Raw genomic sequence first — 17,221 nt, forward strand, 5'->3', positions numbered from 1 at the left:
TGGCTACTGGTTGGAATGATACCTTACTGCTCCAATACTGTGTATCTAATTCTAGCACTGCAAAATTTTGTGGGCTTTGTTTCCGTGGATAAATTACACTTTATTCACAGATTACACCATTTTGACTTTCTAATAGAAAATCAGCCACTGCTTCCATACATGAAGTCACCCTATGTAAACCGTCTAGACAAGACCAAGCAGAAGCAGGAGTATTAGCCATTTAGCATTCTGTGTAATCTGATCTATCTGGATTTTTTGACTGTTTTTAAAAGACAAAGTTATCTCTGCTTCCAGATAGTTATTTCCTTGTTTCAAGTTTGCTACATTTTTGGTTCAAGTGGTATTTATTAAATATTTATGCCTTTTGACGTCACTTCCTCTCTGTTTTTCAGCTGTATGACATGTTCCCTACATTGATAGATCCTCTACCAGGAATCCACAACAAAATTGCTGCAAACACTCAACAATTGCATGATTTTATGAGAGAAACATTTACCAAGCAGAGGATGGACCTGGATGTAAATCATCAGAGAAATCTTATTGATGCTTACTTGGCAAAACAGCAAGAGGTGAGGGGTTCAGGCAACACGGTGATCCACTGCAGTAACGTTGGACTAAATGCAGCTAGTCTTTTATGTATTCGTACTTAAAATGATTACATAGGTTATGCTATGTTTTCATAGACTATCCTGTAACATAATAAGGAATACAAGACAGTAATGATAAATAATGTAAAATAATATAATACAATCAGTTTAGTTCGACTTATGTCTAGGCAAGACGCGCATGAGATCGCCAAAAATTGTGCAGGAACCTTTTTTAAAAACCAGTGCCGCACCACAAAGTCAGAATCGCATCGATTTGAATGGATACATAGGCACAAACACGGTGCAACTTGTCATTCGATTATGAACAGTCAAATCACATGACAAACTGTATTGATGTGAACGGGGACTAAATTATGCTTTAATATTTTATTAGTACCAATGATGTGAACGGGGACTAAATTATGCTTTAATATTTTATTAGTACCAATATGTATTCTAATAAATAATAAGGTATTATTTAAATGTATTTTTAATCAATTTTATGGGGTTCTTTTTGTAAATTTGTGGAAAAACCAGTGCCGCACCGCAAAGTCAGAATCGCATCGATTTGAATGGATACATAGGCACAAACACTGTGCAACTTGTCATTCGATTCTGAACAGTCAAATCACATGACAAACTGTATTGATGTGAACGGGGACTAAATTATGCTTTAATATTTTAATAGTACCAATATGTATTCTAATAAATAATAATGTATTATTTAAATTTATTTTTAATGAATTTTATGGGTGTTTTTTTTTGTAAATTTGTGGACCCTGATCAACTTCATTATGAATTCTAACTATATAATCAGATAGTTTATTATGGACCAATAGCTTTTCAAATGAATTTATGGACACTGGCAATTTTGACTGTTTTTGCTTGTTTTGCTTTTTTATATAAATTGATGAATACTATGAATTTGAATAAAAATAGTTCTGACAATAAGAATTTTTTTATTTATTTTTATTTTTTTCTTTATCATTATTTTATAGCCCTGCAATTTATATAGCTGTGTGTGCAAAGACCTTTTCCCTGCATTTTGCAAGGCGCGGCAGCCTATTCATTTGAATGAGCTGCCGTGCTTTGCAAAACGCAGGGAAAAGGTATCTGCAACTTTCCAGAAATCGCAGCCCACACTACAGTGTGCTTCCCAGTGTAAGTGCAATTTCCAGTATGGGTAGTATACCATTAAGATTAATGCCACCCACCCGCCAGTCCCGCGATTTGTGTGTGGGTGGTTGCAGCTGTGGGGTGGGGTGCCGTACCATGCCACGCCCCGCAAAATGGCCCTAGCGTGAACTGAGCCTCAGGGAGATTTACTTTCTCTATGGGCTTGTTTAAATCTGCTTTGCTCTCTGAAGAGTGAACTACATATGCTCTACAGACAGCATTAGACATCCTGTGAGGAAGCATTGCATCGCCTCCTAACCACCTGCTTTAACCCCCTAAATACCGTACAACCATGCCACAACCACACACATTGTGTCTTTAGGACATGCAGAAAAGGGAAATCTCCCCCAATGCACAGAAATTGGAAAAAGACAGGAGTTTTGACCATTCCCAAAATTAAAAAAAAAGTTTTGTTGCTGTAAACCTACAAAACCGCCTCTTCCAGGTCCCAGTACATAAACCCAGACAGAGCACTGTCCTAATAGAAATCTCAACTTGTTCACAGTGATCTCAGTAAACTTGATTCTGTAGGGAAGAAAGGAAGTTAATAAAAAGACAAATTTGAGGCATTTATACTACTTGAATAAAATGTAATAGACTCTAAAAGTGCAGAGGTGTTTAGAATAATTTGTGATCTGCCCACAAATTTGAATTTTAGTGCAGTCTATTACAGCCCAACTCCAGGCTATTTGTTAATGTCCCCCAGAAGATTTAATTGTAGCGCACCCCCCTGAAGAATTGCACTGTGCAAAAAAATGAATGTCCCACAGGATCCCTATGCTGATGGTGACCTGTACTCCCTCCAGAGTTTAAAATCTAACACAGTCACCACTTTTCAGCACTAGGGTCTCTTACTCACTAACCCACAGAATCATTAGTTTCCACCTGCTGTTATCCACCAGTCTATTCCTAGTGAGGGGGAGATAGACTCACACCACCATAGGACAGCTGGACTCATTCCCCCCAAACTTCCTCCTGGTTCTCTCCAGTGAGCTTCTCCAGACCCAACTTGATTTCAGGATTTAAACTTGCAAATAGGCCCCCTCAGCTAAGCCTAGCTGGGACCTTGGTGTCTTCCTGAATCCTGATGGCTTCTTCTGAGACTTCTGCCCAAGGGGGCAGAGCCCCTACACAGGAGTCTTCTCCTGCAAGACTGGACCCAGGAGACTGTCCTTGCTGCTCAAGCCTCAGACTACTTATGGGCTCTCTCACCACCTACTGGACACACCTCCCCAGGAATTGTCTGGAATCCCATAAATATTCAGACTGCTTGTTCTGCCATTCCCACCCACTATAGTTCTAGAATGCTCCAGAAGACAGGGAAAGTAACAGAACAGCAGCCTGTGAAACTCTGAGCAGTGCTAAATAATCAGCCCCTGCTCTGATTATAGTGGAGATAACTACATTTGCCTAGCAGCCTACTCTACACTAGACAGGTGCTACACAAAAAAAGCCCAAAAAACAGCTGAGACTGCAATATTCACCACCACTCTAGAGCACATAATAAACTCTTTTTGCCACAAGATGTCTGCCATCTTCTGGGTTGAGTGATGCTGAGTGTCATTCAACCCATAAGATTGAAAACACACTGTATACAGTATATGCATTGTGTCATAGATCCTTTCATTAACTGTGCGATGATGCAGACATCAACACTGACATAAACATGCTATTACAAAGGAAAAAGGGAGAAAAGTGAGAGCGCTTAAAGAAGGAGTGGAAGAGGGGGAGAAAGAACGTGTGACTTCTAGGGGGAAGTAGAGAGACTCTAGACCATATCAATGCATAACTTAGTATGTTGGATAGTCAAAGTAGTGGATTAGGAAATATCAAGGAAGGCGTAATGAGTCGTCAAAGTTCGGTGGGAGGAAATATTCCACCCATGGGGTCCAGATTGACAAAAACCTAGGAACGACATCTAGAATGATGGCTTCCACTTTAGCATGAATCATAGCCTTTGTAAACTTGTTTCTAACTGCTACAGTACACAAAGATGGAGATTTTCACGATCTGCCTATGATCTGTTTAACTGCTATGGTGACTTGCAAGAGGAGTTTAAATTGAGGCTTAGAAAAGCTGGAAGGGCTCACATTTAGGAGGGCTACAATTGGGTCAGGTGGTATTGATTTCATGAAGAGCTTGGATAACATATGAAAGATGTCGACCCAAAAGGCTTGGGCTACCGGGCAAGTCCACCAGATATGAAAGTAGGTCCCTGCCATCGCACAACCCTGAAAGCATTCAGAGGAATAGCTGGGTGTATATTTGGCAATCCTCGCCAGGACCAGGTACCATAGGGTCAAGACTTTATAATTAGTCTCTAGGGCTATTATGTTTTGTGAAGAGGACTTGGTGCAGTCCAAATGCAGAGTCCAATTGATGGCCCAGATCTGCCTCCCATCTATTGACATAAGAGGGGTGTAATGAGGACTCAGGGGTGGAGAGGAGGGTGTAGATATCAAAGATTAGGCCTATGCAGATCTCTATCACAAGATTGTTCAAAGGAGGACATTGAGTAAGTCAAACGGGGTTGGACAGTATGAGGTGCGTAAAAGTGTGGTAGCTGGAGGTATCTAAAGAGTTCTGACGCTGGTAAAGAGTGTGTCTCGCGAAGGGAAAGATTTGAAACCTCTATTGGTCAAAAAGTGGTGGGTACGGAGGAGTTTGGCTGAGGACCAGTGTCTAAAGGATCGCGGGGAGGACCAGGCCGGGGGAAAGGCCGGGTTTCAAAGATAGGAGAGCAGGGGGTTGTGTGGTGACTGAAAGGAGTAGCGGGATTTTAGTTTATCCCAAAGAGAGATATAGTGAGATGTTATGGAGTTACAAAGTGGCGGGGATTCGATGGCCGCAGCCATAGAAGATTGGCAGTTGAAAGAGGGTTACAATCGATTGATTCAAGGACAACCCATTGAGGAATTTCATGAGCCGCATGATATTTAGGCATTTGTGCAAGATTTGCTGCTTGGTAATATTTAGAAATGTCCAGAAGGCCAAGGCCACCTCTGAGTCTAGATTTGTGTATGGTAGAACTCGATATGCGAGGACAGATGGAGCCCTAAACACAGGTATATATATGCGCCATTGTAGGATACGAAGATAATGTGTAGGTACTGGAATGGGCAGAACTCTAAACAGGTGAAACATTTTAGGGAGAATGGACCTGTAATACTGCCCATCCAGGCCAATGACAAAGAAGACCATTTGGTCATGAGATTCGTAAGGTGGGTCAACATGGGTGAGTAGTTAGCAGCTTAAAAAGTCGATAGGCTAGAAGTTAGTTTAATGCCTAGGAAGGGGATTGAGAGCTGTGACCAAGAAAAGGGCATTTCCTGGTGTAAGCGAGCCAGGTCCTAGGGAGACATTGTGAGCTAACAATTTCTGGGGGTTGACATGGAGGCCAGAAATAGAGCCAAAACCATCAAGGAGCCGGAGGAGGATGGGAGTGGAGGTCAAAGGGGAGGTGAGAAAGAGGAACACGTCATCCGCAAAAAGGCAAAGCTTGTGGTGGGAACCACCTATTTCAAGTCCTCATTTGTCTGGATTAGCTCTTATCAGTAGGGCCTGAAATTAGGCCCATTCTATCCCAATATCAAAGTTATCCAAGGCAAAGCTCCAGTCTAGTCAATGCACCCCAAGGTAGTAATGTTACATATGTCAATGTTTTCTGTATCATTGAATAATGCAAAGAAGACAAGAGAAGATGACTGACCTAGAGACTTCTAGGAGAGGTAAGTATAAAAGCAAACAGCATACATTAGAGCTTCTTTCTGGGGGAGAATTCAAGAGCCCAAAGATATGTACATGCACCTGATGAAGCAATGAGGCAATAAATGCTCACGGATATTTTGTCTTTTTTTCCATCATTCAGGAAAAGTCAGAATCTACACTCTATTTCCATGATGACAACTTAACTGCCCTGGTGGCCCAACTGTTTGGTGCTGGAATGGAAACTACATCCACCACTCTGACATGGAGCCTCCTGATCATGATTAAATACCCAGAAATCCAAAGTAAGAGAAATAGTGGCTTTGCGTTTCTTCACATTCTGTTAATTACTTGATTTGTTCATGATTATTTTAAATTAATAGAATTCATAGCGTTAAAAAAAATAAGGTCTTACTCAATAGAATTTGAAAGTTGCAGGCACTCTACAGATATACCAACTACATGGCATGTCCCTTTTCACCAAGTGCACATATATTTTTTATATATTTTAGAAAGAATAACCAGACAGGTTTAGTAAAGTGGGCTAAAAGAACTCCCTTCTCCACTAACCAGCATAAAAAGAGAGGAAGGCACCTCTAAGTGCAGTATTGACAATTTATTAATAAACAATAGATAAATTGCACTTACAAAATAAATAGTTAAAAAGACTCATCGTGTGGTGTAATAAGATCCAGGTGTAACATCCAGCCACCCAGCAGCAAACTCTGTCCATAGGATCAGGAAGTAGAGCCCAGGATGTGAATGTGCACGGTCTTTTAGCCAGTTTTCTATCCATTTACATAAGTTTTTTTCCAAGTCTGTAGACTTTTACTTTACACATTAGCTGTGTGTGGGGAACTGTGTCAAACGCTTTTACAAAATCCAAGTATACCACGTCTACCGCCACCCCTCTGTCCAAGGTTTTGCTCACCTCCTCATAAAAAGAAATCAGATTTGTTTGACAATTTCTGTCTTTTATGAATCCATGCTGTCTGTTGCTTAAAATATTTTTTTGCAGCAAGAACTCATCTACGTGGTCTTTTCTTAAACTATCCAGTATCTTCCCAACTATAGAAGTTAAACTAACAGGTCTATAATTACTTGATTTTGACCCCTTTTTAAATATAGGCACCACATTGACCTTACGCCAATCCAATGGTACTTTGCCAGTCATTAAAGAGTGCTTAAAAATTAGAAACAATGGCTTTGAAATGACAGAGCTCAGTTCTTTAAGGACCCGTGGGTGTATGCCATCCAGTCCAGGTGCTTTATTCTGTCTAAATATTTTGGATCATATCAGTTGTGAGCCAGTGTAGATCATCTTGAGCTGTGTCAATATCATGCCCATTATGGACAAGAGCTCCCCCATGCTCCTTTGTATAAACAGAGCTGAAGAAGGTATTTAAATACATTTTCCTTCTCTTTGTCCCCATCACCCACTCTAGATTATTATGTAAAGGGCCTACATGCTCGGACTGGACCTTTTTACTATTAATATATTTTTGGGGGTTGGTCCTGCTATCTCTTGCAATCTGTCGTTCGTTTTCAATTTTTGAGGCCTTTATTTCCTTTTTGCATATTCTGTTATATTCTTTGTAATGGTTAAATGATGATAGAGTTCCTTCATTTTTATATTTAATAAAAGCTCTTTTCTTATTATCTCTAGCTTTTTTAACTTTGGCTGTAAGCCACTATTATTCATGTACATTTAGGACAGAAACACACACTATATATATATATATAGATAAACATATATCCATATAAACCTAATATTTTGCATACTTCACTACTGATTGGTTAGAGATATGGCATCACACATACACTATTTCTGCTTTAAGATAAATTTCAACACACTAAATATAATTGGATTACACATAACAACTGGTGTTAATATTCAGTATTCCTTTCTAACAATGGGATCTTGTGTCAAGATAAAATCTTTTATAGATATCTTGCGATATTGTGTTATAATTTAAAATAATTTATTTCTAAATATGTCTGTGATATTTGTAATGGTTTTGTCCAGAAAAAGAATTTAGTTCAGAGGAAGTTTTATGAAAGGTGTTTGTCTCTTGCTTACCCTTCCCAGAGCTAAAACAATGGTAAGTTATTGAATGGCCAGACTGCTAATTTGTTGAATCCAGAGTCTACATACAAGATGTCTCCACAGTTTACATTTATGGGGCCTGGAAAGGCTGGTTAATATTGTTAATTTGCTCCGGGTGCAGTAAGTAGGACAGAAACCCATTGCTGCAAGGTGTCCTTGCTTTTCTCAATTCTGTGCTCACTTAATTTACAAAAGCAAACTATCTCTATAGTTTGAGTCGAAGAGAAAATAAAATATAATTTCTTCTCATATAATTTATGACAGTGTATAGCTAGAGGATTGCTAGGAGCCTGGGTGTGAGTCAGCCTGGGAGTGAGACAGCAAGGTTACTTTAGGTTGGGGCTGAAGGGCTCTACGGGTCAGTCCTCTGGTACCTGTTCATGTTCTGGAAACTTGGAGAAGTTTCTAGAAGCCAGTGGGTGAAGGAGAGGAGGGGCTGATCTGCATATTTATGGGAGTCTGACCAATCCCAGACAGGAGGCCTGGCAGTGTGGGAGATCGGTCTGTAAATATGAGAGAGCCTGGCCTGCAGGGGAGTCAGGTGGAAGATGGAGTGAGGAAGTGCTGCTGGTGTGAAGACTGGGCTGGGGCCCCAGAGAAGGGGAATCTACCTGCAAGGAACTGGAAAGAGGGACCTCCACTGTTTTACAGTCTTCCGGGGAAGGACAACCTGTCAGCAAGGAAAGAAGCCAGCACAGCATAAGGCCTGAAAACAGCTTCACCTTTCAAGCTACAAGAACAGGACAGTGTGAGCACCTCTACGCCCCCTGGGCCTACAAGCGAGAAAGCAGTCAGGTCCCATGCCCAACTAGTTCTCCCTGGGATAGCATTCCTATGTGTCTTGGAAGCCCTTGCCTTGGGTTACTTTTTATGACAGCCAGGGATCTGAAGAAGGTTCATTTAAGGGGCTTGAGAGCTCCTAGTAAGGACTGTGTGCTGATCTATTAAGAGCCAGGAGCCACTCCAGAGGGAGTATAAAGTTCAGATCAAAATTTTCTGCTGTTTGTATATAGGCAGTTTGTCCTCCAAGTTGTTTCAGTTCCATTAGGCATCACCTGTACCCTTAGACCCCATCCAAGTACCTTAACCCCTAATAAAACAACAAAACCAAGCTCATGGACTGTTTACTGACTTTAGAAGCATGAGTGGAAAATGTGTGTTGCCTGGCTGTGCAGAAAAATAGAGGGACTCAAAACCAGCAGCTCTCAAGAGGGTAGTGCTACAGAAGTATGGTCCCCAAGTTTAGTTTAACATATCCTATTTTGGGACATATGCTGTATAACAATTAATACAATGAGGGAAGATACAGTCAGGTCCATAAATATTGGGACATCGACACAATTCTAACATTTTTGGCTCTATACACTACCACAATGGATTTGAAAAGAAACGAACAAGATGTGCTTTAACTGCAGACTGTCAGCTTTAATTTGAGGGTATTTACATCCAAATCAGGTGAACGGTGTAGGAATTACAGCAGTTTGCATATGTGCCTCCCACTTGTTAAGGGACCAAAAGTAATGGGACAATTGGCTTCTCAGCTGTTCCATGGCCAGGTGTGTGTTATTCCCTCATTATCCCAATTACAATGAGCAGATAAAAGGTACAGAGTTCATTTCAAGTGTGCTATTTGAATTTGGAATCTGTTGCTGTCAACTCTCAAGATGAGATCCAAAGAGCTGCCACTATCAGTGAAGCAAGCCATCATTAGGCTGAAAAAACAAAACAAACCCATCAGAGAGATAGCAAAAACATTAGGCGTGGCCAAAACAACTGTTTGGAACATTCTTAAAAAGAAGGAACGCACCGGTGAGCTCAGCAACACCAAAAGACCCAGAAGACCACGGAAAACAACTGTGGTGGATGAGCGAAGAATTCTTTCCCTGGTGAAGAAAACACCCTTCACAACAGTTGGCCAGATCAAGAACACTCTCCAGGAGGTAGGTGTATGTGTGTCAAAGTCAACAATCAAGAGAAGACTTCACCAGAGTGAATACAGAGGGTTCACCACAAGATGTAAACCATTGGTGAGCCTCAAAAACAGGAAGGCCAGATTAGAGTTTGCCAAACGACATCTAAAAAAGCCTTCACAGTTCTGGAACAACATCCTATGGACAGATGAGACCAAGATCAACTTGTACCAGAGTGATGGGAAGAGAAGAGTATGGAGAAGGAAAGGAACTGCTCATGATCCTAAGCATACCACCTCATCAGTGAAGCATGGTGGTGGTAGTGTCATGGCGTGGGCATGTATGGCTGTTAATGGAACTGGTTTTCTTGTATTTATTGATGATGTGACTGCTGACAAAAGCAGCAGGATGAATTCTGAAGTGTTTCGGGCAATATTATCTGCAAATATTCAGCCAAATGCTTCACAACTCATTGGACGCCGCTTCACAGTGCAGATGGACAATGACCCAAAGCATACTGCAAAAGCAACCAAAGAGTTTTTTAAGGGAAAGAAGTGGAATGTTATGCAATCGCCAAGTCAATCACCTGACCTGAATCCGATTGAGCATGCATTTCACTTGCTGAAGACAAAACTGAAGGGAAAATGCCCCAAGAACAAGCAGGAACTGAAGACAGTTTCAGTAGAGGCCTGACAGAGCATCACCAGGGATGAAACCCAGTGTCTGGTGATGTCTATGAGTTCCAGACTTCAGGCTGTAATGGACTGCAAAGGATTTGCAACCAAGTATTAAAAAGTGAAAGTTTGATTTATGATTATTATTCTGTCCCATTACTTTTGGTCCCTTAACAAGTGGGCGGCACATATGCAAACTGTTGTAATTCCTACACCGTTCACCTGATTTGGATGTAAATACCCTTAAATTAAAGTTGACAGTCTGCAGTTAAAGCACATCTTGTTCGTTTCATTTCAAATCCATTGTGGTGGTGTATAGAGCCAAAAATGTTAGAATTGTGTTGATGTCCCAATATTTATAGACCTGACTGTATGCCTGGAGAAGCACGGCATAGCTCAATGGCAGCTGAGGACCTCTAGTGTCTCCATACACAGAAAAAATAATACAAATATAGCTGTGTGCCTTCGGTGAACTCGTGCTCTCAAGTAATAAAATATGAAAAAAATATCTTAAACACAATATGCCATAAAAACTATATGTAAACAGAGCACATCACAAACAGTTAAAATTATATTTCATAAGCTGTAACTAAAACAAAGAAAATTAATGTCCAATTAAATGAGGCTTGGTGATGCAACTTCTGCCGACGTCACTTCTGGGGGGGAGGGGGGGACGCACACCACTGCCGTTACCAAAATGGGCAGCTGCCATCTTTCCCCTATTAAACAAAGCTGTTTACACCAGGTTCAGTTCCAAAAGGCACTGAAATATGTGAGTGTAGAATTATGTATTTTATTAAACAAACATATTGCAGTGGTTTTACGCTATGAGATCATCTTCCTGTCATCATTCCCTTTGAGTGGAACCTTTTTGTATGCTGCATGTCTTCTAGCAAAATTAATTGGTGGTGATCCTACATGGGAATGCCCCATAAGCGCTATTGACCATACTAGAGATAGTTGGTCACCTGGATATGGTGAGTAATAGTCTATGTGGGGCACCAACAGCACTTTAAGAGCACTGGAACTTTTCTCACATCGGGACTTTAATTGGACTTTCATTTTCTTCGTTTTAGTTACAGTTTATGAAATTTTTATTATTGTTATTATCGAATGTTTGTAATGTTCGCAGTTTACATATACTGTGTATGTTTTTGGGCAGCTGTATTCAATCATCCTCATGTTTGGCTCTGAGGAAGAAGGATTGACCCTTGAAACGCGTTCGCCATTTTGAATGCTATGAGGTCTTCACATGCCATCAGTTGAGCACTCTGGATTTAGAGGTAGTCTCATCTGTACCTTTTAGATACACATGTCATGCATTTGTGAACACATAATTTGTTCTATTTTTCTTATAAATTGTGTTATGGTAATGCGCTAGGTCTGTGCGTCCTTTCCTTGTTGTTGTTTTCTAGTACACTAGTGGACAAAATTGTAGATACACCTTCTGATTTTGTCAGTTTTGGTTGATATCTTTACTTACTCCCTTGTTTTTAAACTGCCAACAAAGAAAGAAAAGAGTCGAATGGGCCAAGGAACATCAAAATTGGACAACAGAAGATTGGAAAAAAATTATTTGGAGTGATGAAACACAAATTTCTATTTTCGAAAGCGATGGTGTTCGATATGTGTGAAGAAGGTCAGGCAAAGAATGCCTTCCTGAGTGCATGACAGCAACAATGAAACACCCTCAAAGCTTCATGATATGGAGCTGCATGTCTTAGTATGGCGTTTGACGAATGCAGGTTATTGATGGCATTATCAATGCACAGCGATACATCAAAGAGGTCCTGAAACCAAAATTGATCCCATCAATAAGCGACTTATCGGACAAAGCCACAGAATTTATTTTTCAACAGGATGGAGCTCCATGCCATATAGCTAGTAAATGCCTTAAATGGTTCAATGACAAGAAAATTCCTCTGCTTCCTTGGCCCGGAAATAGCCCTGACTTGAATGCCATCAAAAATCTGTGGTCAAGATTGAAATGCATGGTCTCGAGCAAGAATCCAAGCAACAAGCGAGGATCAGTCCTTGCTTGTTGCTTGGATTCTTGCTCGAGGCCGTGTAATAATCAATTCTGGGCATCATATGGTACATTTCCAGCCAAAATTGAACTTATTTAAAGATTTTTTTGTTAAGGTATTAATTTACTATATTAAATTTTACTTGTGCTATGACATTTTTAGAGATTTTTATATAAAAAGTACTTTAAACTGCAAAAGATTGTAAAAATGTAAGGTGTATCCACAATTTTGGCAACTAGTGTATATTAAAGGATACCCACAGTCCTGAGGGGCATTGGCTCTTGCGTCTGGCGATCAAATGTAGTGAACAGAAAGTGGGGGGTGAGGTTAAGTCCAGCTGTGTATGTCTATGGAGCTCGGCTGCGTAGACACACAGGTCGGGAGCATGCATTCAGCATGTGTCCCCAAAGCAAACAATTAGAGAAGAGAGAGGTGCACCAGACTAAGTGTAGTATAAAAGTAACTGTCGGAGATCACCTCTGCGATGGGCTCGGCGCAGGCGCAGTGCACCGCCCTGTGCAGGAACGCGGGCACTGGGACCTGGCCGGCCGCAACGAACGAGTTCGCGCATGCGCAGTAGGGACCGCGGGCGCGCGCGTGGCACCAATGACAGCGCAGGGCGGGATATTTAAATGGCCCTGAGCTGTCATTCAGTGCCTTCTGGTCTTCCCTGTATCCTGTACCTGCGAAACTGTGAATTGTAAGTTGCTGACCCGGATTGTGCTCTGACCTTGTTGTATTCTCCTGCCCAGACCCTTGCTTTGCCTGACCTCTCTCTTGAATGCCCCCTATTGGATCTGACCTGCTGTTACTGACCTGGCGTGTGACCCGACTACTCTCTGCCCACTGCCTTGTACCGTACCGTCCTCTCTGTTACCGACCCGGCTTGTCTGACTTCGCACCTGCTCAGCCATCCATCCGTCCCTCCCAGTGGGGTCTTCAGACCTCCTCATATCAGGCTCTTCCCCGTGGGAGCCCTCGGCGTATACCACTACCACTGACGGGTTTACCCAGTAGCCACGACCTGATCTCGGGGTGTTCCAAGTCCATCCCCACCATCAGGGGCCCTGGTGAACAAGCACCCTGGGACTTAGATTCCGTGCTCTGGGAACGCCTATTCAGTGGAGTGCTAGTGGTACCGCCGGGTGGTCCCTTACAGTAACAGTTTATTGCACACAAATATAAGTAAATCACAGGAGGTAGAGATTTTTCAGGCATCAAAATATATAGCAAACAGCCTGCTATGGTGGACACACAAAGAAGAACAGGAGCTGAGATCACTAGAAGGGAACCCAAAGAGAGGAGGATCAGGGCCGATCTGTGCAATATCACTCCACAGAGCAGGTGAGTATAATGTAGCACTACCACCTTAGGAGATGCTGTAGATTTGGGTCTGCCTGTAGTCCTGCACAACATTTTCCATTCAGACTTGTAACAGGAGACAGAAAACAGTCCTTAAACTTTGTTTTTGAAGTTTTATTAAGGGTTTATAACTTGGATGGGGTAAGGGGTATATGGGATGCCCAAGGGGATGGCAACTGAAGACAAACTTCCTGAACTATATTACAAATCTTTACACAGAAATCATCTTCTGGAGAGCTAGACAGCATCTCCCAAGTTACCTCACCAACCCCAGATGCTCCTCAATCCGGCTGTATGGAGGAATCTCTGGACAGGGGAACCAGTAGTTACTAGAAGGGCAATAGTTCCAGCTACCGAGTGAGTTAGGTTTCCCATCCAAACACTTTCTCCCCTTTCTGGCCCAGGGGGTGTAGGTGTCCTCACTGAGTCCTTCTCCTGTGCTTCTGTTAGGTCGGTGGCCACTGCCAGGCATTTAAGCTGGGCTGCTCCTTCCCTGCTGCCAGGTGGTCCTCTCTCAGGGGGCCAGTGAAGTCCACAGCTTTCCTCCTTTCCAGAATCTCCCCTGGAGGTGAGCCCCTTCCAGCCTGGACTCTCTTCCATCACCTTCCTCCTTCCACTCCTGCTGTTGAGCAAGCTCCTTTACCCTTAAGGGTTGTCCTGGCCCCTTGCCAGGAGTACAAGCCAGCCACTCGTCAGATCCACCCACTGTCTCTAGACCTTCCTCCAAAGCTCTAGAGAAGGGGGAAATTCCACAGGTGCTGCCCTACAGAGCCTCTCAGCTCTGACCCAAATTTAACCTCCTGACTATCATACCCAAGCTGCTACTCAGCCCTCCTCTCTAACAATCAGGCTACTAGCTCCCCCTAGCTAGCTAGGAGGGCACTACAATAACTACAATATATTTGTTGTTATATATATATATATATATATATGTTTGTTATTTTATTGAAAAATAATTCAGACTTTAGTAAAACTTTAAGCACCACACTTAAGTGTTATTGAGGTTATATTAGGTTATTCTTTATTTTACCGTTGTATGCAGCACATGGGCTTTCTGGGCAGGGAAAATAAGCCAGAATGAACACTGCATGGGCTCAGGGACTGGTGCGCAAAAGGTCCAAAGTACGGTACATGAAGAAAGGACATTTTACAGAACTATAGAATACAGGAATATACTAGCATTCATACAAGCTAGGCAACAAAAACTAATAATAATAATAGTTCTACACTGTTTCACTGTTAGGAAAATTAGGTACAGTATTTATTCCATACTTTTGATAATATATGTGGAAACCACCCTGCTTTGGCAAGGCCCTTCTTGTTTTGTTTGGCTCATTATATATTATGTTGTAAGGTAGTGCAGAAGACATTGTCAATATATAAACCAATACTGAAGATTGTCATTATTTTTAAATGTCCAACAGAAAAAGTGCAAAAAGAAATTGAAAAAGTTATGGGCACGGCTCAACCTAAGCTAGAGCACAGGAAGCATATGCCCTACACAAATGCTGTTGTCTGTGAAGTTCAGCGATTTGGTGATATCGCCCCGACTAACATACCACATGCAACGACTTGTGATATCACATTCAGAGGCTATTTCATTCCAAAGGTCAGTGTGTGTGTATGTGTGTGTATGCAGTGTATATATATATATATGTGCCTTTTTTTCTCAGAGAATAGGTGCAGGAACTCGTTCTGAGCCACCCCTTGTCTCCGCTCCCTACCCACCTCCAAGCACTGTCTCTTGGAAGATAACAAAAAAAGCAGTAAAATAGATCCCCCCAACAACAATGGACTCCACCACAGCAACAATAGACCCCAGTCCAGCAACAATAGACTCTCAGCAACAAAATACCACCCCAGAAACAAAAGATCCATACAAGCAACAACAGATCCCCCAGCAACCAGCAACAATAGACCCTTCAGCAGCCAGCAACATAAGACCTCTCCCTCTCCGCTGCTACTTCCGGAGAACTGAGTGATCAAACACTGTCTCCAGATCATTAGTCATCAGCCTGCAGAAAGCCAGTGACTCTCAGTCATCAGCTCTCTGCTCAGCCCTTCCAGCACTCACTGGAGTGCCAACAGAGGGGCGGAAGGGGCTGGCTCAAGCTCTCTGTGGCTCACTGAGAGGCTGAGCTAGCTGCCGGTCCAGGCATCTGGGTGGATCCTGACTTCTATTCTATTCTGTTCTATTCTATCCTATTCTATTCTGCTATGTACATGAACCCTATGAGAGGACAGTGAACTGTGATAAGCTTTGCATTTTTGATGCATTCGTGTTGAATTTTTCCCCTGGACATGTGACTGGAGAAAGCACTTCCCACAGGTGCACAGCATTTTTTATACATTTTGCAGTGTTTTCCATTCTTTTTAATGGAGAGTTGCATTTTTTTGTTGTGTTATTCTTTACGGCACTAAATATGCACCAAAAATGCAGCAAGGACTTTTTAAAAATGCAACTGAAACACAACAGACCAGTGTGAGGAGTTCCATAGGATTTAAAGGGATGCATTTATTTCCATATTTTTACCTGAAAAACTGTTCAGTGTGCAGTAACCCCTAAAAATCCTTATCGATTGATAGAGTACACAGAATAGGAAGACCCCAAGGAAGCAGAAATGGTAAAGACAATCCTAGAGATGTGATCATACGTTTCCATTACCATAGAGATAAAATGGAGCTATGGAGGAAAATAAAGCGAAGACCAGTAATAAAATATGGAGAAGCAAATCTACATATTTTTGTTGACATATCATAGGAAACATTGGCTAAAAGAAGAATGCTGAAACCATTACTGGAACAGATGAGGAAACAGAACGTACGATATAGCTGGGGATTTCCTGCATGCTTAATAGGATGGAAAGACGGTTACTCTGCAAGGCTGAGATGTCCAGAAGATTTGAGAGACTTCTGCGAGAGACTTTAATTACAGAGAATAGACATTCCAGGCTGGGGAGAGGGGGGTAAAAGAGAATAGGTAAATAGAACACGAGAATTGGCAGTTAGCCCCTCGGAAAAAAGGCACCAAAGATAAAATAGAGAGGAAGGAGGAATGATAGAAGAAATTTTGTTTTTTTTTATTCCTTTTCCTCCACCTTCTCCTAGGTAAAGTTAAAATCTTAAAAGAAAGGCCCAGGGAAGAGGAACGTGGTCTGGAGGTCTGGAGGGGCATATGTGCTCGGAGCTCCACCCTAGCTTGGGATCGATAGTGGGACTAGGACCAAAAATGATCCAATGCAAGTTAATTGCCTAGGGGGAGTGGGGGTGGGATATGAGATGGGTGGGAGGGGAATTGAGTAGGAGTTAGCTCCATGTTCCTTTGGGGGGATGACGGTACTCTCGTTGGGAAGAAACTAGAGGAAAGGAGAAAAAAAAAAATATATATATATATTTATTTATATTGTGAAGCGCTAAGCAAACTGTTGGCGCTATATAAATCCTGTATAATAATAATATAATTATATATATATACGGGAAATGGAAGAAGTTAATTTTATGACGTATACTGTTAAAGGGCTGAATAGCCCTGGAAAAAGGCACAAGGTTCTTTGAGAACTACAACAACAATCTATTGCAGTAGCGTTTTTACAGGAAACCCATTTATTACAGGAAACAAATGCAAAGCTGTACTCTAAGTATCACTCAACCTGATATTATGCATATTCACCAA

General features: G+C 41.7%; 1 protein-coding gene across 1 annotated transcript in view; it reads left to right on the top strand.

Annotated features, from left to right (window-relative positions):
* LOC149455641 (cytochrome P450 2C29-like) overlaps window positions 1–17,221 on the top strand; it is a 78,608-nt gene that overhangs the window by 40,722 nt on the left and 20,665 nt on the right. Inside the window, exons 6-8 of the mRNA XM_089686031.1 lie at window positions 393–569; window positions 5,632–5,773; window positions 14,973–15,157. Of these exons, the coding sequence (XP_089542157.1) occupies window positions 393–569; window positions 5,632–5,773; window positions 14,973–15,157 (504 nt within the window). The remainder of the gene's footprint in view (window positions 1–392; window positions 570–5,631; window positions 5,774–14,972; window positions 15,158–17,221) is intronic.

The sequence above is a fragment of the Staurois parvus genome, unplaced genomic scaffold, assembly GCF_062004578.1.
Source record: "Staurois parvus isolate SC_StPar_1 unplaced genomic scaffold, SC_StPar_1.0 ptg000390l, whole genome shotgun sequence".
Lineage (NCBI taxonomy): Eukaryota > Metazoa > Chordata > Amphibia > Anura > Ranidae > Staurois > Staurois parvus.